This window comes from Podarcis vaucheri (assembly GCF_965113315.1).
Source record: "Podarcis vaucheri genome assembly, chromosome: 2".
Lineage (NCBI taxonomy): Eukaryota > Metazoa > Chordata > Lepidosauria > Squamata > Lacertidae > Podarcis > Podarcis vaucheri.
In genome coordinates this window covers 971622-998180 of record NC_138760.1, presented here as the reverse complement: position 1 = coordinate 998180, position 26559 = coordinate 971622, and the positions used below count along the sequence as shown (strand labels likewise).

The following is a 26559-nucleotide window of genomic DNA, read 5'->3' as shown; positions in this document are numbered from 1 at the left end:
GCGCCTCCCACCCCGAAGAGGACCGCGCCGGCATCTGGGCGGCTGGAGCAAACTGGGAGCCTGCCAGCAACTTGGCTGCGGGAGCCTGGCTACGAAACACCGCCCCCCTCCCCACGCCAACACATCGGCTTTCTCCAGGCCAGAGGATTTGGCGAATAGCCCCCTCCCCGGGAGCAACTGCAGCAGCTCGGGGCCCCAGCAGGACATCCTGGCCACCCGCGCCCGCAGTGCCGCTGGGGCTCCCTTGCAAGGAAGAAACTGCTGCTGTCCAAACTGCAGCTCCGTATCTTCCGACTCCTGAGTGCGGCGGCAGGGCGGGGGGGAGGCAACATTTGCTTCTGCTCTGCTCTGTTGGGACAGGCTCCTGTCTCCTCCCCATTGGAGCTCCAGTCTGCCTGGAAGCCCATCTCGTCATCTGTTTAAAAAATCATTATTATTTCTTCTTCTATTCTTATTTGAAATCGTACTGGAATAGGTATATTAAATAGTGTATAGGTTCAAGACAACACACACCAGTGCCTAAGGAAAAATAACTTTGATAAAGGGTGTCTTTAGTTCAAAGCAAAGAAAAACTCGCTCTACAGCCCTCCCTACAGATACAACCGGCCCTTTGAGGGTGACCAAACTGCCGATGCGGCCCCCGATGAATTTGAGTTACAGATAGGTAGCCGTGTTGGTCTGCCATAGTCAAAATAAAAAAATTCCTTCTCAAAGTAGCTGTTTTACTACAAAGGAATTTCAGAAATAGACTGGAAAGAGAAGCTGCTGAATTGCAACTCATTACCAAACTTAAAACCATGGAGAGACCTTGTCTGAACAAAGACATTGGATTCTTATCTCATTATACATGACTAAGCCATTTTTCACCTTCTCACCCCTTGCCTTTTCCTGTAAGACCTATTGCAGTCGTTAAGAGTCGTCAACAGGCTCATCTCAGCTATCTGCCAATCTCCCATTCCCACCACCCTTCTGAGTAATACCCCTCCCCACCTTCTCACTATATAGAAGGATCTGGCAACTTCTGTTTCAGTGTATCTGAAGAAGTGTGCATGCACACAAAAGCTCATACCAAGAACTAACTTAGTTGGTCTTTAAGGTGCTACAGGAAGGAATTTTTTTATTTTGACGATGAATTTGAGTTTGACACCCCTGTTTTAAAGCAACTTTCAAAATTGGCCTGCCTTGCCACATTGACATACTTTTTTCTTTCTTTGAGACCACTTTCCAAAGCGGATGGTGTGTGCAGGGTTCAACATGGACTGCTTCCCAAATATTTGCAAGAGAATGCAGCTGGCTCACAAACCCAGGATAGCTGCTGCTGCTAATAACATTTATTATTCGTACCCCACCCTTCTGATTGGGTTGCCCCAGCCGTTCAGGGCGGCTTGTGGCTGCCTGGTCCTTACCCCTTTTCTTCCTATTTCCAGCCTCTGAAGACCCTCTCCCGGGAGCGTCCACTCCCTAATATCTTCAACCTCTACACAGTTCTTACAGTGCTGCTGCAGTTCATGGTTCACTTTGTCAGCTTGGTTTATCTGTATCGAGGTGCACAGGCCCGCAGTGACCCCAAGTGAGTGCTGCTTGGATTTAAGCTTGGAACTATGAAAATGTGAAAGGATATTGCTCACAGTGGAATTGGTATCGGCAGGCTGGAATATATGGGCCAGAAGGAATGTTGCTCCCTTAACATGAACACTCTTCCCAGGGCAGGTGTGAATGCAAGAGACATCCATGAAACTGTGGGTTAACACGATCACTGTCCTAGGACAATCAGAGCTGCCCCCTTGCATCCATCCATGGTCCTTCCTCAGAGAAGCCCTGGGAAAGGGTCCTGTAAAGGAGGAGGAGAGATAGCCAAAGGGTTCCATCAGCCCCAGTCCTTCCACCTTGCACAACCGGCCCCTGGGAGAACACGAGGGTTAGGGGAGTCCTCCATTAAGTCTCCTGAGGAGTGGCCAGATAGTTCTGGGACTTGTAGCATGCTTGTAGGTGTCTTACTACACAAAGCAGGTTTTTGTTTTCCTTGGGTTTTTTTAGAGTGGCAGGGGGTGGGGGGTGGGATGCCAACTCATGAGCTTGTTTACCCCTCTGGTCTGAGTGGACAGATGTAGGGCTGAAGTGGACCAAAACTCCTTGATGAAGATAAAACTGGCACCTATCTCTGTGCGCCAGTAAGGATGAGTGCGTTGTTGGGTGAACAGCTGTCAGGCTTAGGAACAGCCTTCTAGGTCTGGGCCCAACTGTTGCTCAACTCTTGAGCACTTTCGGAGGTGGGCCACAGCTGCACCCTCTGGTGGCAGGAGGTGCCAGTAAATAGTTCATCCACGATGGAGGCGTGTATTGTTGGCACACAGAAAATGGTTACAGAATAGCCACTCCCTCCCCAGACTTGCCACAAACCTCTCTGTGTGTCAAGTGGTGATCAGAGTGGCACTGTATAGGGACGCTCCCCTTTCCCAAGAGAGTTAGTGCCATAGCCACTGTCAGACAGGACATGTTTTAAAAATGGGGATGCGCTGCATGCCGCCCAGGCGCGCTCAGGGGGCAAAGGGCAAAGTCACCTGTTCTGCTGGGGAATTGGCGAAGGAGACTGCTGAGGAAGGCCTGGGAGCTGGTCTCTGTTTTATTTCTAACAATGGTAGTCTTCTCCTCCCACAAGTCTTTCCCATGAACAGCATCCAACACACCAGAGGGAGAAAGGACAGAATAGTTCTGTTTGGAGACGAAAACGGAATAGCAAGAAACCCAAGAGCTGACAAAATAAGAATGAAAAGCCAAGGAAATGAGAAGCAGAAGTGTAGAAATACTGTGTCCCAAGTCAAGGCAGGGAAGGAAATGGGAGGTGGAGGCTCAGTAGCCAGCTGGTGCAGCTGTTTGGTTTACCATGCGACCCTACACTTCCTAGGACAATAACTTGAATTTTAAGGAGTCAAATTGTCAAGGGCCTTTCTCTGTTTCTTTTAAGGAAAGATGATTTTGTAGATCTCTATAAAGAGTTTGAACCCAGTTTGGTGAACAGCACGGTTTACATCATGTCCATGGCCATGCAGATGGCAACATTTGCCATCAACTACAAGGTGAGGTGTGCTCAGTTTTTTTACTGTCTAGGGTGTGCTGTAATTTATTTCCCTGCTTCACTTGGTACCTGTCGTGCTGGAGCCTAATTCTCCATTTAAAGGCCATTCTGCAAGATGCTGGTGGCCAGGGATCTCAAAGAGAATGTGAAGCCATGTGGAACAAGGAGTGCTAGAAAGTTTTGCCAGGCCAAGTACTGAAACTCTTTGTCTGTGTAGATTAGTTTGAATAGTTTGCATGTTGCAAGCGGATTAGATGATCTGATGCTCTAATTTGAGTTCTTCAGGGTGCCCTACTATTGAGAAGTACTAAATGTTTTCATTTTATTGGTGGGGGCAGAAGAGAGGTTCAAAGAGAGCCAGACCTTTTTTGGCAATTGCTCATATGGCTGGGATAAGCTTGAGTACAAAGGAAACTACTTAAGCCAAAAATTTGCATTTAAGTCCTGTGAAATCCATTACTTGAGATCGACTGTGTGTTCCAATAAATACCAGGACTGCTTTCTGACATACACATATTTCCTGCAACCCTCTTGTCCCTGGAAATAAAAGTGGATGTACCAGGGGGTACAATGAATCCAAAGGATCTATTGCCTTCCCAGTCTTCCAACATGCCCCTGGACCAAGAAATAAACTCAGCCCAGGAGCTAGCATTATTACCATTCATTTTCCTCCCTGATGAGAGGGAAATAGTTGTGGTTGCTGGTTGTTTTTTTTTTTTTTTTAAAAAAGCGTGCAAGTGCTCTTCTACCCACCATCAGCAGGGCACTGGATTGAGCAGACCATGTCTTTGGTTCCAATCCCACCACCACCCAGCCTAGGAGAGATTAAAATCAACTTCAGCCTCACAAAAATCTTGCTAAAGAAATAAATGGCTATCCAATAGACATTGATATTTTGGCCTGCAACATGCAACCAGTCTCCAGATGCATGTATGATGAAGACAAAAAACGACTATTTGGGGTGATAGTATTTGGGTTGGTGATACCTGCAATCTGGTTCTTGACTGCCCTTTCCATCCTTGTCTTTGTTGCTCAAGGGCCATCCATTCATGGAAAGCCTGCGGGAAAACAAACCTCTGCTGTGGAGCATCATTATCTCTGGGCTGGCCATTGTAGCCCTTTTGACAGGTTCCTCTCCCGAGTTCAATGAACAGTTTGGACTGGTAGACATCCCAACAGAGGTGAGTAGGCAGGAGCCTTCCTCAGTCTTTACTTGGGGAATGTGTTTAGGGTTTTTTTTCTGCTGGGGAGTTTCAGAAATGTGTGTTCAGCTGGCAAGTAGCTAGCAGTGTGCAGTGTGCATCTTAAGCAGGGAGAGCCTAGATCAGCCTTCTCCGACCTGGTGCCCTCCGGGTGTTTTGGCTGCAACTCTCATCATCCCTGAGTGACTCAAGGAAATGCATATATCTTAAAATGTGATCTCTGGTAACTGTACTCAAAAGGAATAACAACTAGAACTGAACATGTACCTTTTTTGTGCCCCCCCCCCCCGCAAAATAGTGATGTTGGCAGTGTTGTAGTTCAGCAATAGCTGAAGAACTGGTGTCCCTATTGTGAGCTATTAAGTGGCAAACATGTACTTTGTACTTGGCCTCAATGCAATATTTCCAACCAGTCATTAATATGTTCACAAATCCAGCTTATTTAAGTTGCTTCCTTACGTTACTGTGATAGTGGCACAATTTCAGTTCAGCTCAAGATAATTATTTTTGGCGAGTCACCAAAAAGTGTAGTGGAATAAATGTTGCTATTGGGGAACATTCATGGTTTTTTATCCTTCTATTGTAGTTCAAGATGGTGATCACTCAAGTTCTTCTGGCAAACTTTGTCACTGCCCTACTTGTAGACAGAATCCTACAGTTTCTTCTTGGCAGCACAAAGCTCAGAGTGCCTTCTTGAGATGAACAGATCCCTGGCCAAAAAAGGAACAGCCACTGTACAGTTTTGCAAGAAGAATATTTATTCTTTGGACAGCCCTCTCTTACTCCAGTTTGGTACTGGCAGGCGACTTCCCCATTGTGCTGTTTTGGAAACCACAACAAAGGCGATGCCCCGGGGGCTGCACCAAGCTCCATCTGTTTCCCAGACATGACAGCACCTGCTGACTTTTATACTACCCCTACACTCCTCAAAAGGTGGTCATGGGATTTGGTAATTAAATGGCAATCAATGCATTTTGAAATATGGCTGGAGTTTTCTTTGTGGTAAAATCCTTTCCTATTGTGCCCAATTCAACATCCTGGGAGTTTGGGGCTGGAAGTCTTCTCATTTCACTTTCAGTTAAAATTAGTGTTGTATTTCTATGGAAGTCATACTTTCATTATATACGAGGCAGCCTACTCAGAAAGGCCATTAATATTTTTAAAGGTAAAGCTAAAATCTGCTCATAAAAGTAGTGCTTTGCATAGAAAGTAAAACATATACACTGTACAGAAGTTTGATACTTATCAGCAAGAAATACAGTGCAGGGGGTAGCAGTAGCTGCCATCAGGCAAGATTATATTTACAAACTTGAGCTGCTAAAGTAATACACCTGCTAGTTATTTCTTTTAAAGAACACCTATGTGGTGAATGGGCTAGGAGTCCCGATAGCAAAAAGGCACACTGTCAAACAAATTACTGATGCTAGGAGATGCTGGGGGGGAGTCTAGCAGCAGCAGTTCTTTCGACGACAAAGCCATAGTTGTACTGAAAGCAAAACAAAACAGCCTTTATAAATCACATCACACAACTCTATCTAGAGTAGACAACACAGGAATGATAGTCTCAAAATTTCTCTTAAGGACAACTTAATAAGTACATTGAAAAGCCTCAACTGCTGCTTACCTCTTTCTCAATATCGGCAAGAGATTTGATATGCAAGCTTTTAAAGAGAGAATAGGCCTAGAAAATAAAGAGCAAACAAAGCAATTATTTTTGCCTCACCACATCTTAATTTCCGAAGACCTCACCTCAAAACCAATATTGGCACAACTAAAAACTCTTACCACCATTCCCTCTGGAAAACAAGTTCTGATTACCACCCCCATCTTCCCTTAAAGGCAGATCCTACAGTACTGACAACACACTTGGAATCGAGACTAATTCTTACATTTGTGCCCTTGGAGATGCTGCTCTCAAACTTGGGGTGCAGGGTGAAGGGCACTCCATCCATGGCTAAGGGAGAAAAAGAGTTAGGTTATTCATGTGACAGCGTAAAGGCCAAGGAAACATTTGCCACCCCTCATCTACAGGGCAAAATGCTCCACTCAATCACAATGCTGTTTTGCCATTTTCCTATGAAAGCAAGAGCAGCCCAAGAGTCTAGTGAGAGAGCTCTCAAGGAAAAAGCAACTCACACAAAGCAAACTAAGTTTTAGTGCCTCAGCCCCTAGAATTCTGGATACCTACCTGAGATGCCATAGACGTTTGAAGTGTCATATATAGACTCATGCCGCTTCAGGGTAGGTTGCCTTTTGGGACCAGGGGGAACCACAGGCTTTTCTGATGGAAGGACTACACTGCAGGATTAGATTAGAAAGTTGTTCACAGCAATCTTATAAAGACTCCTGATAAATTACAAGCCAGACTCTCTCAAAAGTGCCACACAATGGATTTCTCATCTTCTATGCTAGCTTTCTCTGTAGTATTTTTCCAATTTGTTTGGGGTTGCATGTTCTGAACAAATGAAGACAGCAAATTACTTTTTTTTTATTCTGGCAAGATTCACTCACTGAGCCTTGCAGTGACTCGGTATGACAGGATGTGCCCCCATCCACAGCTAAGGAGACCATGGGCTGGTTCTTTGTCGTGCTGAGCCTTGGCGATACCTGCAGCTTCTTCAAAGCACAGCATCAAGGCTGCTGCTCACCATCCCGAAACGGGGGGGGGGGGTCACCAGCTCTGACTGGCTAATACAACAAAAGGCTAAGGGTTGTAGCAAACTAACTTAAAAACTCAGCGTAAACCTAGTGAAATTAATGGACCTGGTTTTTTGAGCTGAAGTAGCAATGGATACAACCATATACCTGCAGAAGGCTCCAGGGAATGGGAAACAACTTCTTTGCCTTAACTTGGGGGTGCCAATGCAGTCAGCTTCCACCTAGTCATCTAAAATTTTCTGACTGGCATTACTATTGTTCCTTTATAAAAACCATCAATATTTTGAAATATTCAAATACAGTTAAAATCAATATGGCAATCAAGCTACCAAAATCTGCCAAATATTTGCCCCTTTAGAGGCAAGGTGATAAACTGGCATTATAAGAGTGATATAAGGAGACACCTAGCGGAGCTTCTGAGGATAATCCCTAGCTCTATTGACCTGAAGCATACTGACCATATTAGCAGCAGACCTCAGAGACAGAGAGTGCTGCTCTCCTTTAAAACCAAAAAGCTCCCTGCACTACTTATGTCCTCAAGAAGCCTTCTAATTAACTATGGAATCCTTGCTACAAGAGTCTTTACCAATACCAAGATCTGCCCCCTCTTACCAAACTGCTTGTTCAAAAAGAAAGCAGATAAGTCTGAGGGTCCGCCAACTGCCACGACCCCAACTCCCCTGGCTGCAGATCTAATCAGCTGGATTGACGCCCCCCTGCCTCCACTGACAAAGGCTATACATCTGGAGAATTCTACGGAGCGTGAGTTACTTCTATCCTTCTCCCAATTGCCGAAACTGGAGCGGACAGAGATAACGGACAGATTGGACGAGTTGCTACTCTGTCTCCGTAACTCAGAAGATCATGCTCATGTAAATAAGATGAATTCCTCACCAATTGTAGATCAGTCTACACAAGCCCAAGTGGTACCTGCTTTAACGACCTTTGATCTGCAACCTGGCTGTACACGGCCTCGGGATGTCAAGCCCGGGCAGGACACAGTGGAAGATTCGACAACCCTCTGGTCAAACTCGGAAGCTGTGGCAAGACTGAATGCTCTTTTGGAGGCAAACCGAAAAGTATGCCTTCCACCTGCCTTACACTGCATGTTTCCTACGGCAACCGCAGATCTAAAAGGCCCACCCTCCTCAATCTTAGAGCATACTTTAAATGTAGAGTCTGTGGACCTGTCGTTAAGTGATACTCCCGTGCACCAGAATCCATCCCTGCAGCTACCAATAATTAAGCCTCAATCCATGGCTGCTGCTGCGGTAAGTGCTGCTCGGAAATTGCCTGGTAAGCAAGCTACAATCACTTCCTTCTTCCAGCCTATTGCCCCCCCTCGCCGCATGCATTCCCAGGTGGATTCTGCCGTGCTGGTTCCGCAAGGCCCAGCATGACTCGAAGGGGTGACCAGGAGATTACTTACTTTCTTATCCTGGAATGTAGCTGGCATTAAATCTAAGCTGATGGATCCATCCTTTGTCGCCTACATAAAAGGCAGTCGTATTCTTTTGCTGCAAGAGACCTGGGCTTGTGAGGGCTTCTCCCTATTAGGGTATAAGGGCTTCTACCTGAATGCACAACAGAATTTACTATCACCTGGCAGACCACAAGGTGGGTTGGCTACCCTAGTTTCTTTGGCCTTAAATCTGCAGGTGGAACAAATCGACATTCAGTCGTCATCCATGCTGGGTGTAAAGCTACAAACAGCGGAGGAAGTGTTTGTGGTGATTAATGTTTATTTGCACCCAATCTATAAGAAAAACCTGGTGGACCAAAGATGGAGGGAAATTCAACAGACTCTTGAAACTCTCCTAGAGAAATACCCTGAAGCCACCTTCCTAGTTGCAGGAGATTTCAATGGCCGATTGTCTCACTCTGATAAATCATTATTTGCTAAGTATAATAAATATCCCTCACTACCCATTTTAACCTCAGACCTTTTACCCAGGAATTTTAAAGACAGTGTTGCTACATATGCAGGTTTTAAATGTAGACAAACCTTGATGGCTCTTAATTTTCACCTTCTAAACGGAGCTCTCAGTTCTGATTACCCTGCTGAATTTACCTTCTGGTCAGGCTCCCGAGCCTCTACCATAGACTTTATTTGGACATCAGTAGACCTAATTCCCAAAATTTCCAACTTTAGGGTGGTAATGAGGCTGGAAAATGACCATTTTCCATTAGAACTCTCTCTGACTCTGGATGGAGAATTGGCTACCTATCCCTGTGTGCCTATTACAAATAACCAGCTTCAGATGAGGCCCACTGCCTTAAAATGGACCGATAATATGGCTCAATGGATAAACAAACTCCTTTGGTCTGGCCAACTGCAAGAGACAAGGGACTCCCTTGTCCAGGCAGTTGAGCCACTGCCAATATATGACAATTTAGTAAAACTGCTAAAACCTTCATTGGCTAAGACCCCGGTAATGAATATTAACCATTTCTCTCATAAAAAGTGGTTTGACGAGGAATGTAGGCTTTTCAAGAACAACCTATATAATGAATTCTTGGCATATAGGGCATCAAATGACCCCGCACCTAGTAGTCACCTTATGAACCTCAAGAGAAGGTATAAAGCACTATTAAAGGAAAAGAAGCTCGCGGCAGAAAGAAATGATTGGAAGAACCTTTTAAAAGCTGCAGAAAATAGAAATCCCTCCTCCTTTTGGCACCAAATTTCTCAATACCTGGGTAGACCGTTGTCAAGGACAGAACCCCAAATTTCAGCTGACACCTGGGAAAGCTTCTTCTCCGATTTATATGCAGCTCACGCAGCCAGCGGAGGAAGGTTAGATTTGGCCCCCTTGCCAGAGTGGGATCCTGTCACCTGCTCTGAAGTGGAAACACTTATAGGCCAATTTGAGGCGGGCAAGGCACCCGGAGACGATCTTATCTCCATAGATGTTATTAAAGCCAACAAGGATTGGTGGTGTCCACCCCTAGCAGCTCTTTTTACTTATATAAACAAAACAGCACAATTTCCTCCAAGCTGGAACTCTGCACTGATTGTGTCAATTCACAAGAAAGGGCCGCGCACAGACCCGGCCAATTTTAGACCAATTAGCCTGCTAAATGTTATCGGGAAGATCTATTCAAGATTTCTACTTAGCAAATTAACGACCTGGATGGAAAGCAACATTATCATCGCAGAGGAACAGGCGGGTTTCCGCCCCGGAAGATCAACAACAGACCAAATCTTAATCCTAAATCACTTGGCCACCAAGTACGCTGGCAATGGCCTAAAAGCCCTCCATGTCGCCTTTATAGACTTTAAGCAGGCCTTTGATTCCCAGGAACCAGCTATGGACAAAATTGGCAGCGACATATATTGACCGCCGCCTTCTCCTGCTGATTATTAATTTGCATACAAATACCCTCCTGAGGATTAGGATAGATAGTAAGGGGCTAGTCTCCAATCAGGTTGCCACCACTAGGGGGGTAAGACAGGGCTGTTTGCTTGCCCCTGCTCTGTTTAACTTCTATATTAATTCGTTAGTGGTGCATATGGCAAATGCTGATTTCCATCCACCAAAACTGGCAGGACGAGCCTTGAATGTCCTACTGTATGCGGACGATGCCGCCCTATTAGCTACCTCCCCCATCGGATTAAGGAGGATGCTTCGAGCTCTTCATGAATATGAGACCCAACACGAGCTCCAACTAAATTATGCCAAGACCAAAATAATGGTCTTTGCTGCTCGACTGAAACCTAATTTATGGTCTATTAATGGTATTCCTTTAGAGCAGGTTAGTTGCTTTAAATACCTGGGTCAGGTTGTAAGATCAAATAGGTCCTTCCTGGCGCACAGAGAATACATAGCCTCGAACGCATCCAAAGCAGCCTTGGTGATTAGAACCCTGTACTCCAAGAAACAGGCACAAACTGTCAAAGTAGCCTTACGACTCTTTAAAATGAAAGTCCTCCCTCTTCTGCTGGTGGGCATTGCTTTGGGCTCACGTAGGGATTTTGAAAAATTGGAATCTATCCAAACCCAATTCCTCAGGGCCATACTCAGGATCCCCCCCTCTGTGGCAGGTGCGATCATGAGACTGGAAACCGGTTATCAAGCCTTTAGGTATGTGGCCCTGAAAGCGAAGTTATGGCTATGGCTCAAGCTCTGTTTCAGACCGGTGGGTTTGGCCCCCTTGATTCTGAGGGATAACTTTAAATCTCCATGGGAAGGGGAGATAGTGGAGGAACTGCAGAAGTGTGGGTTGTCCTCCCTTTATATAGAGTCCATGACATATAGCCACGCAAAGGCGGTGATCGCGCAAAGATTAAGGGATATTGCCAGACAGGAGGACATAGCCCGTGTGAAACCTGGGTTGTTTCTGGGGGAGCAGTTGTATCGGGCTGCTTCAGCTCGCTACCTGGCGGATATCCACTACGTGGAATACTGCAGACTATTTACTGCGGCTAGGCTGAATGTTCTTGACTCGGCGGTTCTGAAGGGAAGATATGGAGGAGTCCCATATGACCAGAGATTATGCCACTGTGCATTGGGCGAGGTAGAATCCACAGAGCACATTTTACTGAGCTGTCCCAGCTACAACGATTTAAGACAGTATCTTATAACCCCATGCTTACCCCAGCTCAGTTCCCGACAAAGAGGAAAGCAGACAGCATATCTGCTAAATAGGTCTTCTGGGAAAACAACTTTGTCAGTGGCTAAATTTCTTTTCCTGGCACTCAAGTGTCGGAAACGTATAACTGAATGCCTTGATGTGGGTTATCTGTGAGAGGTCTAGTACTGTGGCCCTACCTTATTTATATACCTTGATGATGTTATAGTTTATAATTATTGTGTTTTATTTCTGACTATCGGTCGAATAAAGGATATTGATTGATTGATATGGCAATCAGAGGAAATTGTTACACAGTGATAATGCAAACCTGCAAAAAATCAATTTGGAAATGAAACAGAGGGAATTGGTTCTTAGGCTGAGAGGTGTCCCAGAAGAAGGCAAACAGGATTTAAGAGAATATTTAACTGAGGTGTTAGCAAAATGGCTACAAATTGAACAAGAATTACTGGATGGTTCAATTGACAGGTGAATTCAAAATTTGCAGATTAAAAAATTGCCAGGAGATTGTCTGGTGACCTTTAACTCAAGATCTATTAAGGATAGAATAATACAAACCAATTATATGAACAGATTGCAAATTGGAGGTAAAAATGTTATTATCCTGAAGGAAATTCCTGCATGCCTTCTTAAAAAACACATTCATTATACATTTCTGACAGATGCCCTGAGAAACCACATAATACCGTATCGATGGAAATTTCCAGAAGGGATTTCCTTCACATACAAAAACAAGAAACGGAGATTCACTGACATAGAGGAGGCCCAGACATTTTTGAGGACATAGCGAAAGGAGTTAGGAGAGACTAAACCGTTGACAGAACCAGAGGGAGTGGTAGGAGGTGAGGAAGAAAAGCATAGTATAGATAAGCAAGAAGAAAGAAAAGAAAAAACAAGGCGTTAATAATTGACAATTAAAATGGCTGATAGGAAGATATTAAACTGGAATGTAAATGGATTAAATAGCAAAGTAAAAAGGAATAAAATTGAACACGTAATACTGAAACAAAATCTAGATATAGTTTGTTGACAAGAAACTCATGTGGCCAAGAGACATAGAAGGGTCTTGATAAATAAAAGAATTGGAATGGAATTTATAACTTCAGACAAAACTAAGAAGTGAGGAGTGGTTTTATATACAGTGATGCCTCTGGTTACGAACTTAATTCGTTCTGGAGGTCCGTTCTTAACCTGAGGTACCACTTTAGCTAATGGGGCCTCCTGCTGCTGCCGCGCTGCCAGCACATGATTTCTGTTCTCATCCTGGGGCAAAGTTCTCAACCTGAGGTACTACTTCCAGGTTAGCGGAGTCTGTAACATGAAGTGTTTGTAACCGAGGTACCACTGTATTAAACCAAAATTATATTAAATGCACTATTAAATATCTCTGAGGTAGCCGATGCAATCAAATAAGCAAAGATAGGGAAGTCACCAGGACAGAATGGATTAACATCAAAATATTATAAAAAATTTCAGGATTGTTTATTGCAACCATTGCCAAATTTAATGAACAGAATTTTAAAAGTAGGAAAAGTATCAGAGACTTGGAAAGAGGCCTTTATTACATTAATTCTGAAGCAAGAGACTGATTTGTTATTAACTAAGAATTATAGGTCAATTTCCTTATTAAATAACGATTATAAATTATTTGTAAAATATTATGGCCAATAGATTGAAAGGAATCTTGTTATATATGACCAGGCAGGATTTCTTCCAGGAAGTCAGATGAAGGATAATATAAGGAATATGATTGATGTCACAGAATACCTGGAAGTAAGAAATGAAAAACAAACAACATTCATGTTTATTGATGCCGAAAAGGCATTTGATAATATTTCTTGGTCATTTATGCATAAGGTTTTAGAAAAGATGGAATTAGAAGAAAGGGTTAGAAGAGGAAAAAATGCAATTTGCTCAGAGCAACAAGCAAGATTAATTGTGAATAATGTTACTACTGAAAAATGTAGTATCATGAAAGGGACAAAACAAGGATGCCCCTTGTCACCATTTTCGTTTATTTTAATATTGGAAGTCCTGGTGAGAAACGTAAGAGCAGATGAAACCATAAAAGGAATAACAGTAGGAAATAAAGCATACAAATTGAAAGCATTTGCAGGTGACCTTGTAATAATGGTTGAGGACCCCATAAATTCATTATTGAAAGTATTAGAAAAAATACAGGAATTTGTACAATTATCAGGTTTTAAACTGAGTAAGAATAAGACCAAACTCTTTGTGAAGAAGGTTTCAGAACAAGATAAAAAGGAGATACAGCAGAAGACAGAGATAAATATATGTTAAAAAGTCAAATACCTGGGAATACTGTTGACAGCTAAGAATATATTTAAAGATAATTATGAAAAATTATGGAAAGAAATAAAAAGGAAAGTGGAAATCTGGGGAAAGATTAATTTGTCATTACTAGGCAGAATATCAGTGATCAAGATGAATGTATTGCCAAAATTGCTGTTTTTATTTAATTTATTTATTTATAGTCCTGGTGATAAGCAATGTGAGCTGCTACAAAGAATGGCAAAGACATATTTCAAGATTCATCTGGAGAGGGAAGAAACCAAGAATAAAACATAAATTATTGATAGATAGAGGCATCCTGCATTTCCTGGAACTGGGATTGGATAATTTTTAAAAATGATGACCTGTTGGATCTGGAAGGTCATGTCAGGGAAGAGTTAGAAGTTTCCAGTTTCCCAGAGGGAGAATGTTTTCCCCAAGGGGGGGAGGAGCAGAAGAGAGCAAGAGCTCAGATTGGGAGGAGGGGAGATACAAGCCAGCTCTAGCCAGGAGGGTAGGAAAAAGAGCAGGAAAGCGAAGGAAAGGGCACCTTTGCCATTTTGAAGGTGGCTGGTCACGGAGAAGCAGAGCTCAGAAGGTATCTGAAATAAGTGACTCTGAGGAATAATAAAAAGGTAAAGGTAAAGGGACCCCTGACCATTAGGTCCAGGCGTGGCCGACTCTGGGGTTGCGGCACTCATCTTGCTTTACTGGCCGAGGGAGCCTGCGTACAGCTTCTGGGTCATGTGGCCAGCAGGACTAAGCTGCTTCTGGTGAACCAGAGCAGCGCATGGAAACGCCGTTTACCTTCCCGCTGGAGCGGTACCTATTTATCTACTTGCACTTTGACATGCTTTCGAACTGCTAGGTTGGCAGGAGCAGGGACCGAGCAACGGGAGCTCACCCCGTCGTGGGGATTCGAACCGCCGACCTTCAGATCGGCAAGTCCTAGGCTCTGTGGTTTAACCCACGTCCTAGGCTCTGTGGTTTAGCCCACGCCCCTTCTGAGGAATAATAGAACCATTTATAAGATTGGTTGTTAATATGCAATGAAAAGAACAGGATCTAGTAAGTGTTGGAAATGTAAAGAAAAAGAGGGTACGTTTTATCAGATGTGGTGGGAATGTAGGAAGGTTAAAAATTTTGGGGAAATGATATATAATGAAATAAAAAAAATGTTTAGAATAACCTTTATTAAAAAAAACCAGAAGCCTTTCTATTAGGTATTGTAGGAGCAGAAATTTCAAAAGATCAGAAAAAAATTGTTTATGTATGCTATGAAAGGCTGCTCAAATGCTGTTAGCCCAAAGATGGAAAGAAGGAGCAGTCCCATCTAAAGAAGCGTGGCAAACCAAGTTAATAGATTATGCTGAAATGGCGAAACTAACTGGAAAGCTTCAGAAATCAAGATGACAGGAAATTTAAAAAATAATGGGAAATGTTTATTATGTATTTGCAAAAGTATTGTAAACTGATAAATACATTGTCAGGATTTTAAGAACACTTGTAATTTTAGAAATAGTATGGGAAATTTGAAGCTAGAAAAAAATTGGAGTAGAAATGAAATATAGTTGATAAGAAATGTAGCGAACAAGGAAGGGGGGAGGGGAGGGGAGGCAGGGGATTCAGAGAATCCCACTTTATGGAATTGATATGGTTTTATGTATAATTTTCTACACTTGATCTTAGCCAAAAGGCCGAGACCAGGACAGACTTCGCTCGTGTGCTCAAGACATCGATTCCATAAATCATATTTTGTTGCATTGTGCGAAGTATGAGCAGGACAGGGCTGAACTGATACTACCCTTGCTAGTGCCTTTCCCAGGAAAATCAGAGGCTCACTATGTCAGGTTCCTACTGGAAGACCGGACAAAAGCTAGAACGTTGGCAGTGGCAAAGTTTTTATCGGTGGTTGCAAGAACAAACGAGCCCTATATTCTAAACAAAATGCTTGATTAACCTGGAGGTAGGCTGTATGAACTCTGTATTGATTTGTAATGTTTTGTTGGGTCTCTGGACGGTAATAAAGATTGTTGTTGTTGTATAATTTTCTTTGTTTATGGATGTTACTGCATTTGTTACTGTTTGTGTTTTATTTTTATTTTTTGTTACTTTTGTTGAAAACTTAATAAAAATATTATAAAAAACAAAAACAAAGTAATAATGCAAAATGAAACGGGGGTATAAATTTATAAGGGCAGAAGCTAAGTGCACCCAGTCAATGAGCTAAAGTGGGATGAAAAGCCAGTGTTGGGAAACCCAGCCAGATGGGCCACATAAATATTACCACCACCACCAACATCATCATCATAGTCCTGCCTCTACCACCATAAATCAGCTCTACTTAAAAAAGGGTAACAAATAGCATTGGTCACTGGTCTGCCCCACTAATTCAGTGGTGCCGTGTACTTATTGGCAAAGATTCATGACAGCTGTAATGGTAAGATGAGTAAATTAGGGGTTTCAATTCAGTTTACACACAAAACTAGATTAACAGCTACACCTCTCCTTCCAGAGATTATTTTTTGTTGTTAATAAAAGAAGCCATACATCCAGTTTTAGAAACATTAAGACAGTTGTTATGGTGCTGGTAAATTTTCCATCTGCTGCCCACCCTATGCAAATAAAGGGGACAGAGGTAACAGGCTCTCTGCCCCACAGTTCTTGCTTATCCTCACCAGCAATTTGCCTCCCACAGAAGCCTGGAAGCTGGAACGCATGTGCTGAAAGCTCAAACACCCTGAACCAACAGGTGGCAATCTGGTCTGGCAATTTAGTTGATCTCTTTTTGTGAATGAATAAACTGAGAAAAGCAGGTGAAAACAATTGGCATTTGGATGGTTCAAGAATCTGGCCTAGCGCTTTACTTTCTATAGGATAGAGCCTATCCCAGTGAAGATGGGAAATCATGGTGGCTCACATAACATCAAGAATGATGTGCTTGTGACAAAAGTTGGACATAATCTACAGCAAGTCCAAAACTTACCCATCTGGTTCTAATGAAAGGTGCTTCATTTCTAGGCTCACTTTCCGTGGCTTGGGAAGGGGCTTGGGCTTGAGAATGTGCTCCTTTTTACACCAAAGTGCAAATCCACTCATTTCCCTAGATGAGAAGAATATGGTTAGAACAAAAGTATGTCTCCCAGGAGCTACAACATGAGAACAATGACTATAGATTGAGTGCCTCACCCTATCCGCATATAATTTGGGATCACTTTATTTTTGCTACTCAGCAAGATGTCAAACACAGCTGTTTCAGCTGCAGTCAATGGAATCAGCTTGACGCACAGTCTCTTCTTCTTGGAGAGGGAGGTTTCTGCAGCAGGGAAGCAGGAAGAGGAGATTACACCCAAATGACATCAGAATAACACCAACAACTTGCCTTCCTTAGATGGGCTTATGCATCCAAAGGTGGAGGGGAAGTAAAAGAATATGCAAATTGCATATAGAAGTCCTTCCCCACAGAGAGAGATTCAATTATGACTCAATTTTATTTGAACACTGTTCTTACGTGGAGCAGGTGTTTTTCCATATTTGTTCTCACAGTTAAGACAAGAGCCACAGATTCCAGGATCAGAAAAATCATGCTCCGTTTGCTTTCTCGCAGAACAGTGCTTGGCTAGTTTTATGATGCCTGAAATACCTGCTCATGGGTAAACATGCTGTAGTAATTTAATCTGCTGGAAATCGGTTACTTTCAATAATTACAAAATAAACTTAGAACAGATCTGTCCTCAGACCTAACTTTTGATATATCTCGATTATGAGATGAACATTCTTCCTCCCTTTTCCTGTGTGTCTTCTTTTAGATTATTTAAAATAAATAAATATGTTTTTATTAGGGTTTATAAAGAAATATACAAAGATTATGATCAAATATCTTTATAGCATCTTCTGCCTCAGCAGAAAGGTCAGCATCTTTAAGGGATATTTCAGGTATAGGAGCCACTTAGCCTAAGGAAACAGTATTCAAATATTGTTAAATAAATAATAGGTTCACAAATGCAGTAGTTTTGAGTTTGGGCAGCTATATATGAGTCAAAACTAAGCTGAACAAACTTGCACAGTTCTGCCTTTTCCCAGTCACAAGGCCATGTGGAACATGAGAAAATGATTTGGTTCCCATTTACATGTGTAAAGTTCATCTGTGCCCGAGGGCAAAAAAGAAAAAAATCCTCAAGAAGTAGGTTAATTGTTCAATTATCCCTTATCATCATAACCAATTAAAGAATGAGAGGCAGTACAAAGTTCCCCCATGGAGGATCAAGAAAAGGACTAAATGACCAACCAAAGCTGTAACAGGAATGGACTTCCAAGGGAGGAATCATGGTGGATTGAAGGTCTTTCATTGGCTCCTTACCTATGGAGACAGGTATTGCACGCACATTTGGCTGGCAGCTTTCCCTCCGAAAAGTTGAAATAAAGGGATTACCGTCTTGCTTTGAAAAGTTTTTCCTCTCTGCCAGAGGGTTGTTTTCCTGCCCTGTGGGTCAAGTGACTGCAAGCAGAGGACCATCATCTTGCCCAAAAGCCTCCCTTTCTTAATTTTCTTCAGAATGGGATAATTTACAACCTAAAAGAGTTTCTGTGTCTGTCAGTGAAAACTGACACCTGGTGAGTTAACTGCTTTTCATAATAAAGGAAAGAAAGCTACTGTTTAAGGCGTTGAGAAAAAGTGACAAAAAGCAGGATTTATGGTGTGAAATGAGAAAGTTTTAAACAGACAAGGGGAACCTCTGTGAAGCTTTAAGTGGATTTTCCCCCCTTTGACAAAAATGTGTATAAGAAATTAAAAGCTACTTTGCTAGCTGACACTGTATCCACAGGAATGGAATTTTGTTATCTCAAAGCTGTAAGCTGTGATACTGCTAAAGTGACCAAAGCTATTAAGAGACAGAAGTCTTAATAGCTTTAAAAAAATAGCTTCAATAATCAGAAAGCCAATTAAACATTAAAAGCTTCCCTAAACAGGGCTGCCTTCTAAAAGTTTAGTAGTTGTTTTTCTTTGACATCTGGTGGGAGGGCGTTCCACAAGGCAGGTGCCACTACCGAGAAGGCCCTCTGCCTGGTTCCCTGTAACCTGGCTTCTCATTGCGAATGAACCGCCAGAAGGCCCACGGAGCTGGACCTCAGTCTCCGGGCAGAATGATGGAGGTGGAGATGCTCCTTCAGGTATACTGGACCGAGGCCATTTAGGGCTTTAAAGGTCAGCACCAACACTTTGAAATGTGCTCAGAAACGTACTGGGAGCCAATGTAGGTCTTTCAAGATCGGTGTTATATGGTCTCGGCAGCCACTCCCAGTCACCAGTCTAGCTGCCACATTCTGGATTAGTTGTAGTTTCTGGGTCACCTTCAAAGGTAGCCCCACATAGAACACATTGCAGTACTCCAAGCAGGAAATAACTAGAGCATGCACCACTCTGGTGAGACAGTCCACGGGCAGATAGGGTTTCAGCCTGCGTACCAGATGGAGCTGGAAGACAACTGCCCTGGACACAGAATTGACCTGCGCCTCCGTGCACAGCTGTGAGTCCAGAATGACTCCCAGGCTGCGCACCTGGTCCTTCAGGGGCACAGTTACCCCATTCAGGACCAGGGAGTCCTCCACACCAGCCCGCCTCCTGTCCCCGCAAAACAGTACTTCTGTCTTGTCAGGATTTAACCTCAATCTGTTAGCCGCCATCCATCCTCCAACCACCTCCAGACACTCACACAGGACCTTCACCGCCTTCACTGGTTCCAATTTAAAAGAAAGGTAGAGCTGGGTATCATCCGCATATTGATGAACACCCAGCCCAAGCCCCCTGATAATCTCTCCCAGCGGCTGCATGTAGATGTTAAAAAGCATGGGGGAGAGGACGGAACCCTGAGGCACCCCACAAGTGAGAGCCCAGGGGTCTGAACACTCATCCCCCCCACCACTTTCTGAACACGGCCCAGGAGGAAAGAGCGGAATCACTGTATAACAGTGCCCCCAGCTCCTCTACATGGTCCAGAAGGATGTCATGGTCAATGGTATTAAAGGCCGCTCAGAAAACCAGAAGAACTAGGAAACAGCTTTCACCTTTGTCCCTAGCCTGCCAGAGATCGTCGACCAAGGCGGTTTCAGCCCCATGATGATGCCTGAATCCAAACTGGAAGGGATCCAAATGGTCCGCATCCTGCAGGTGTGCCTGGAGTTGTTCAGCAACCACCTTGCCCATCTTGCCCAAGAATGGAAGATTTGAGACTGGGCAATAGTTGGCCATATTGGCCAGGTCCAAATATGTTGTTTAAAGCAGTTTAAATAACTGCCTTTCAGCAGGTCTGGGAAGGCTCCTTCACAGAGGGAAGCAACAAAGGTTTTGTTACACTGTTATAACAGCAACACACACTTATGTAATAAGTCATAGGCAGGCATAGGCAAACTCCAGCTATCCAGATGTTTGGGACTACAATTCCCATCATCCCTAGCTAACAGGACCAGTGGTCAGGGATGATGGGAATTGTAATCCCAAACATCTGGAGGGCCTGAGCTTGCCTATGCCTGGTCAAAGGGATACAAGCTAACCCTACAGGATAGCTGTTGTAGCCCAGGACCACAAAGTATCTTAGGTACATACATGGAAATGTAAGCTATTCATGGTTAGTTTGTGCTGAAGACCTGTTGTTATAAACAGATTTATACCAAAACAGTATCAATGAATAGGCAGACTTACTGGGATCCAAAAATTCCTTAGCGTAAGTGTATCCGTAAGGCAGTGGGGTTTTCTCACTCAGGATTATGACATCATAAAGTACATCTCCAGTGGGGTTCTGAAAAGAAGCAGAATTCATAAAGTCCAGCAGCACTGAGTTACTTGTCAGGGAAGAGTTAGAGTTAAAAATTTCCAGTTTCCCAGAGGGAGAATGTTTTCCCCAAGGGGGGGAAGAGAGCAGTGAACTGAAGAGAAGAGAGCAAGAGGAACAACAGGGAGGGACCGGCTGTTCCCAGGAAAGGAAAGGGTTCAGTTCTAGCTCAGATTGAGAGGAGGGGAGATACAAGCCAGCTCTAGCCAGGAGGGTAGGAAAAAGAGTGGGAATGCGAAGGAAAGGGCACCTTCGCCATTTTGAAGGTGGCTGGTCACAGAGAAGCAGAGCTCAGAAGGTATCTGAAATAAGTGACTCTGAGGAAGAATAGTTAAAGATAAGGAGCGTTTAAAAGTTTGTTTGTTAATACACAATAAAAAGTTATAAAAGAACAAGAAGCGTTTGTGTGGTGATCGGAAGAGGACAACAACCAGTCCTGACATTACTGGCACCAAGCTTCTCTCTGCAACCCTGGCATCCTCCTTACCTCACTGTTTATAGCTGATGTAGAGCATAGGAAGTAACCAGATTTCTGTGCAAATCCCTTTCCAAAATTTGCAGGTGCTCCTTCTACAGTGGATGTGATCTAGAGACAGCAGGAGAGATCAAAACATCTATGAAGCGACAGGCAAAAGGACTGTCTTGATCTATTTGCTTGACAAAAGGTCACAGGGAGAAAATAGATTTTGCAAGTTAATATCCACAGAGCCTTATAACAATAATGATAAATCCACAGAGCCTTAAAAAGCCGTTTTAATGAAATTGTGCCACAGGAACTCTCCTGCATAACAGGTGCTGCTTATTAAATAGAACAATGACACAAGCAGGTGTGAAGGATGGTGGGTGGGGCAGAAAGCAAACCAGTCCATGGTTTTGTAACCTTTGGACTACAGCTCAGAACACCAGGAAGCAAGAAGTTACTGAATGAACAAGCCAGGCCACACTGTAGCCAAACCAGTTTAATGTGCGTGGAGTGAAACGTCAACACTGCAACAATGCTGAAGGGCACATACATGTTGCTGACTAACTGAAACCAAGTCAGGAATCTGTTGCCAAACTGTCAGATGACCTTTAATTATCATCTGCTTAGCTTGGTTGACAGATGAGCTATAATTATTATTATTATTATTATTTATTTATACCCCACCCATCTGGCTGGGTTTCCACAGCCACTCTGGGCGGCTTCCAAAAGAATATTAAGATACTGTGATACATCAAACATTAAAAGCTTCCCTAAACAGGGCTGCCTTCAGATGTCTTCTAAAAGTCTGGTAGTTGTTGTTCTCTTTGACATCTGGTGGGAGGGCGTTCCACAGGGAGGGCGCCACTACCGAGAAGGCCCTCTGCCTGGTTCCCTGTAACTTGGCTTCTCGCAGTGAGGGAACTGCCAGAAGGCCCTCGGTGCTGGACCTCAGCGTCCGGGCAGAACGATGGAGGTGGAGACACTCCTTCAGGTATACTGGAACAAGGCCGTTTAGGGCTTTAAAGGTCAGCACCAACACTTTGAATTGTGCTCGGAAACGTACTGGGAGCCAATGTAGGTCTTTCAAGATCGGTGTTATATGGTCTCGGCGGCTGCTCCCAGTCACCAGTCTGGCTGCTGCATTCTGGATTAGTTTCCGGGTCACCTTCAAAGGTAGCCCCATGTAGAGCGCATTGCAGTAGTCCAAGCGGGAGATAACCAGAGCATGCACCACTCTGGTGAGGCAGTCCGCGGGCAGATAGGGTCTCAGCCTACGTACCAGATGGAGCTGGTACACAGCTGCCCTGGACACGGATTTAACCTGTGCCTCCATGGACAGCTGTGAGTCCAGAATGACTCCCAGGCTGCGCACCTGGTCCTTCAGGGGCACAGTTACCCCATTCAGGACCAGGGAATCCTCCACACCTGCCCGCCTCCTGTCCCCCCAAAACAGTACTTCTGTCTTGTCAGGATTCAATCTCAATCTGCTATGTTCACCTGGTCTTTGTATTCAGGGCTGCAAGATAGCCAGCAGACATGCAGAAGAGAACTATACATATGCTAGAAAGATGGGCTATAATGTCCGATAGTGGAGCCTCAGGTTCTTATTCAGTCTAAAATACCAGAGGACCTAGCAATTCATTGGTATAAAATAGTATAGCAGCACTGTCACGTCTAAGTACGGCCTCTAGCAGCTGCCCACTCCAAAGCTCCATTCAGCCCTGGGCTCCTCCAGATGCCCCCAGCAGAACAATAATATTTTGAATTCCTGTTCAAAAGCACTTCGGATAGAATTATATTCTAAATGGTCCTCACAACAGCCCTGCAAAGCAGGCCACTATTATCTCTTCCCTAAAGACGCGGAGCTTAATCTCTAAAACCAAGAGGGTTTGGGCTCTTCCCCGCCCCCCCCCCCATGCCTGGCTCCCTCGACGCCCAACAGGCGGGCGGCCCTCCATCTTCTGTCGCTCCTTCTGCAGTTCCTCTTCCTTGTAGCTCACCTGGTACTGAAAACTTGGGCGCGTCTCTAGCTAGAATTAACCCACCTCAAGATGGAGGTAAAAATAAAAGGCGCGTTAGGATGGTTTTCCCTCCCTCCCTCCCTCCCTCCCGACTTCTGCTTCGACGTCCTTTCGGGACGCCCCGGGAAGGCGAAGGGCGGCCCCTCTGAGGCAGCGACGGAGCCAGCCCCGAGGAAGCGCGCGGGGGGGGGGGGACGGGGTCACCCGGGGCCGCCCTGGGGGGGGGGGTCTCGTCCCTCACCGGAGTCCATCCCGCGGGGGCCGCGGCGGCGGCGGAGCTCCAGCCCAGGCCGGTGAGCGGAGGGCTCATGGCGCCCGCGGCCTCGGGACGCTCTTCCGCCCCGGAGGGCGAGGCGGCGGCGGCGGCGGCGGCGACCTTCGGTAGAACAGAAGAGAGGCGCGCCAACTCCCGCGCGGGCGTCCGCCGGAGGGAGAGCGAGCGAGCGAGCGAGCGCAGGGGCGTCTGTCCGTCCGTCCCGGGAGGCGCCTCTCGCTCTGCCCCCCCCCCCGATTCAAAAGAAAAAGCCGTTGGCTCGTCCGCCTGTTCGCTCACAGCGGCCCTCTTCCGATTGGACGCCTTGGCGCAGCCAATGGAAAGTTCGCTCTCCTCCGGACATTTCGGGAAAGGGGGAAGAAGCGCGCAGGCGCCCTGCCTCGTCGTCCTCCGTCCCGGGAGGAGGAGTCACGGCCAGCCAATGAGAGGCAGCTCCGCCCATCCCGGCGCAGAGAACTTTTTTGTCAGCCGCTTGGAAGTAAGTTAGTTTGTTACAATCAAGCGGCACCTAAGTTTTATGAAGTAACTAAATGAGCAAACTCCCGGAGCCAGAGCTGGGCAGCGCCTTCGCCGAGGAGCAGCTGTGGAGGTGGGGAATGTGAGGTTTTCACATGCATGTGATTCGCTTCCATTCTTCAAACTATTCATAGTCACCTCATAGAGTTGGTTACCTTTTTAAATAGCCGTACTTTAAAATAGAATATTGTGGTTTTAATGTATTTTTACACAGATAAAGTTACGTCATTCAAACTGTTAAGAATTATTTTGAAGAGTCCAGGGTACTCAGTTGCAGCCTTGCTCATACACACACACACACACATATATATATATATAGTTGTAGGGTGGCCACTTGCAGATCAACAATAAAAAGAAAAAACTGCATATGCTAATTGATATGTATAGATGCATTTATAAATTATGGCTGTAATCAGTGCTTTTTTCAGGGGGTATTCAAAGCATGCAGCACCAGCTTTCCACCCCCAAGAAAAGCGCTGGTTAAAATGTGGCAACTTCCTGTTAACAACTTTGTGGTGAGTACTCAAACCTCTTTTTCTAGAAGAAAAGCACTGGCTGTAATGCAAACAAATAAATACAGTGGGGGGCGGGAGTTTGACCCATGTGCCTGCTCATTCTTCAAGTGCCAACTATGCACAAGCCAGCTCAGGGCCTCTTCTCCCAGTTCTAAATCTGTAAGGTTTATTACTTAGTGTATCTATATCCTCTCAAGCTGGGATTCAAGGCAGCCTACAACATTTTAAAAGCATCATTCTAAAATACAAAGCAATAAAAGCAAACTAGTTAAGAACAGCAGCTAAAACACCAGCAGTAAAATACTGATTGCTCCACATTGTCTTCACACAGTTTTCAAAGGCCTATCTGAATAGGAAGGTCTTAGTGGAAAGACAAAAAGGAAGAAATTCCACAATATGGGAGCAGCCACCAAGAAAGCTCTTTCTTCTGTCACCACCAACCATGCCTCTGATGTTAAGACTAGGTCTGGGCAGCCCTTTAAACAGAGGACTGTCTTTTGTAAAGTAGGGCACATGGCCATCCTAGATCACTGGCACATACCCAAGTCAGGCTGTGCGAGTCTATCAATTAAGCCATGGGTCAGTAAACTAAGGCCCTGGGGCTGGATCAGGCCCAATTGCCTTCTGGATCTGGCCTGCAGACAGTCCTGGAATCGCCGTGTGGATTGCCAGTGCGCGTGTTCTTTCCCTCTCCCTCACACAGTGGTGGCAGCAGCGCCTCCTCCCTCCCTCCTGGCTTCTCCCCGCCCTGACTAGAGGAGGAAGGGGGCTGGGCTTTGTCGGTGCCAGGAGCAGCAGCAGCAGCACTTGAGCGATCACCATTTGAAGCAGCTCCTCTCCGGAGCCCTGTTTTCCAATTAAGCAAACAAGGCTGTTTCTAGCACTTTAAGAAAGGCCAGGATGCAACCCAGCTGAAAGCTTAACAACATCTGCAGAAAAAGAAAAAGTTAAATCTTTTTTCTTCTTTGACGATCACCTGTAGCCAAGTAAGATTTGTTTCCATGAACGTGGTCTTAACAGTGAATCCATGAGTGACTGTGGAGGCTAATTCTGGATCCACACATCCTTCCAGTGGGGAAATAGGTTTCCGGGCGGAAGTTGATCCTGGTGAGTTTGCCAAGGGTACCTTCCTCTTAACACGTTTCTCTTTTTCATCCTGTGTTTGAGCATCTTCAATGTCCATGACACCTTTGGTAAAGGCTATTCTCCAACTGGAGCCCAGTAACATGCCAAAAGCTGCCTCTCAAATGGAGAGTACTCTGTGTTAGGCAGACGCACTCTTTTCCCTGTAGGTCCCTTTTGCTGCAAACTCCAAACAGCCCCTTCCTCATTTGCAGACACTTGTAACTCAAAAGGCTGTTCTTTGATGTAAGGTCCAAAAGGCATAGGTGCAGCTACAACAGATTTAGCCTCAGATAACACTTTTGGTTGCTGCTCCCCCCACCCAAACTGTGTTTTGTTTCTGATAACCTGATAGATTGGTCTCAGGATCTGGGCTAGATGGGTTATGTGCTGCTTCCAAAAGCCCACTGGCCCCACTAACTGCTGAGCCTCCTCCTTAGAGGTGGGGGCTTGCAGTATCCCAATTACATTCAACACTCCATGACACTTCAGAGCAAATTCAAAACTCTCTGAACATTTCCATGCAAAATAGTCGGTGACAGACGTGGGCAGTGGTCTACAGAGATAGCTGTCTTCAGTAGCCTCACCTCTGGAGCTATGCCTCCCCCCCCCCATCTGTTTGCTGGGGAATTTTCCAATCACTGCCCCAAAGTGTCGCAATGAGGGATACAGTGATGTGATGGGAGTGCTGTGGGGGAAGCCCCCTTCCTCTTCTTTGCTGTTAGCACACTCCTTTTTCCAAAGCTTAAACACCTCTTCAGTGGAAATGCCTTCTGTCTCTGCTTTTGGCACCCCCACCCCTAGCAATTCATTCATCTGCCTCCTGTTCACCTTCTGCTCTAAATTCCAAGAGCTTGCTTGCTCTCTTTTCCCCCTCGCAGCACATGCTGGGGGTCTGGCAGCCCCATCTTCCTGCACATCACCTAGCTGCCTTTTTAAAACAACACTTTCCCCCAACAGATCTTCCCTGAACAGGCTCACTGGGCTCCACTTCTGA

At 44.9% G+C, this 26559-nt stretch overlaps 3 protein-coding genes across 6 annotated transcripts in view; 2 read left to right on the top strand and 1 right to left on the bottom strand.

The window, feature by feature from the left end:
• ATP13A1 (ATPase 13A1) overlaps positions 1-5258 on the top strand; it is a 31369-nt gene extending 26111 nt beyond the window's left edge. The window contains exons 23-26 of the mRNA XM_082207829.1: positions 1428-1570; positions 2966-3077; positions 4114-4257; positions 4865-5258. Of these exons, the coding sequence (XP_082063955.1) occupies positions 1428-1570; positions 2966-3077; positions 4114-4257; positions 4865-4975 (510 nt within the window). The 3' untranslated portion in view covers positions 4976-5258. The remainder of the gene's footprint in view (positions 1-1427; positions 1571-2965; positions 3078-4113; positions 4258-4864) is intronic.
• Positions 5019-23499, bottom strand: MVB12A (multivesicular body subunit 12A). The gene is made up of 9 exons (XM_082208956.1): positions 23377-23499; positions 21139-21237; positions 20522-20618; positions 17011-17137; positions 16808-16924; positions 6467-6576; positions 6168-6232; positions 5903-5959; positions 5019-5764 (listed from the first exon to the last, which is right to left on the bottom strand). The coding sequence occupies exons 1-9, from the start codon at positions 23443-23445 to the stop codon at positions 5702-5704; spliced, it is 804 nt and encodes a 267-aa protein (XP_082065082.1). The 5' UTR covers positions 23446-23499; the 3' UTR covers positions 5019-5701.
• Positions 23444-26559, top strand: LOC309524496 (uncharacterized protein; the record flags this gene model as incomplete). 4 transcript variants are annotated; one of them, XM_082209063.1, is made up of 3 exons in its annotated part: positions 23444-23887; positions 24354-24440; positions 25461-26559. In XM_082209063.1, the coding sequence occupies 3 exons, from the start codon at positions 23444-23446 to the stop codon at positions 25461-25463; spliced, it is 534 nt and encodes a 177-aa protein (XP_082065189.1). In that variant the 3' UTR covers positions 25464-26559. The 4 variants fall into 4 exon arrangements, 2 of the variants coding, with proteins under 2 accessions (XP_082065189.1, XP_082065188.1); XM_082209062.1 differs by having other exon boundaries at positions 25423-26559; XR_014215946.1 differs by having other exon boundaries at positions 23750-23998.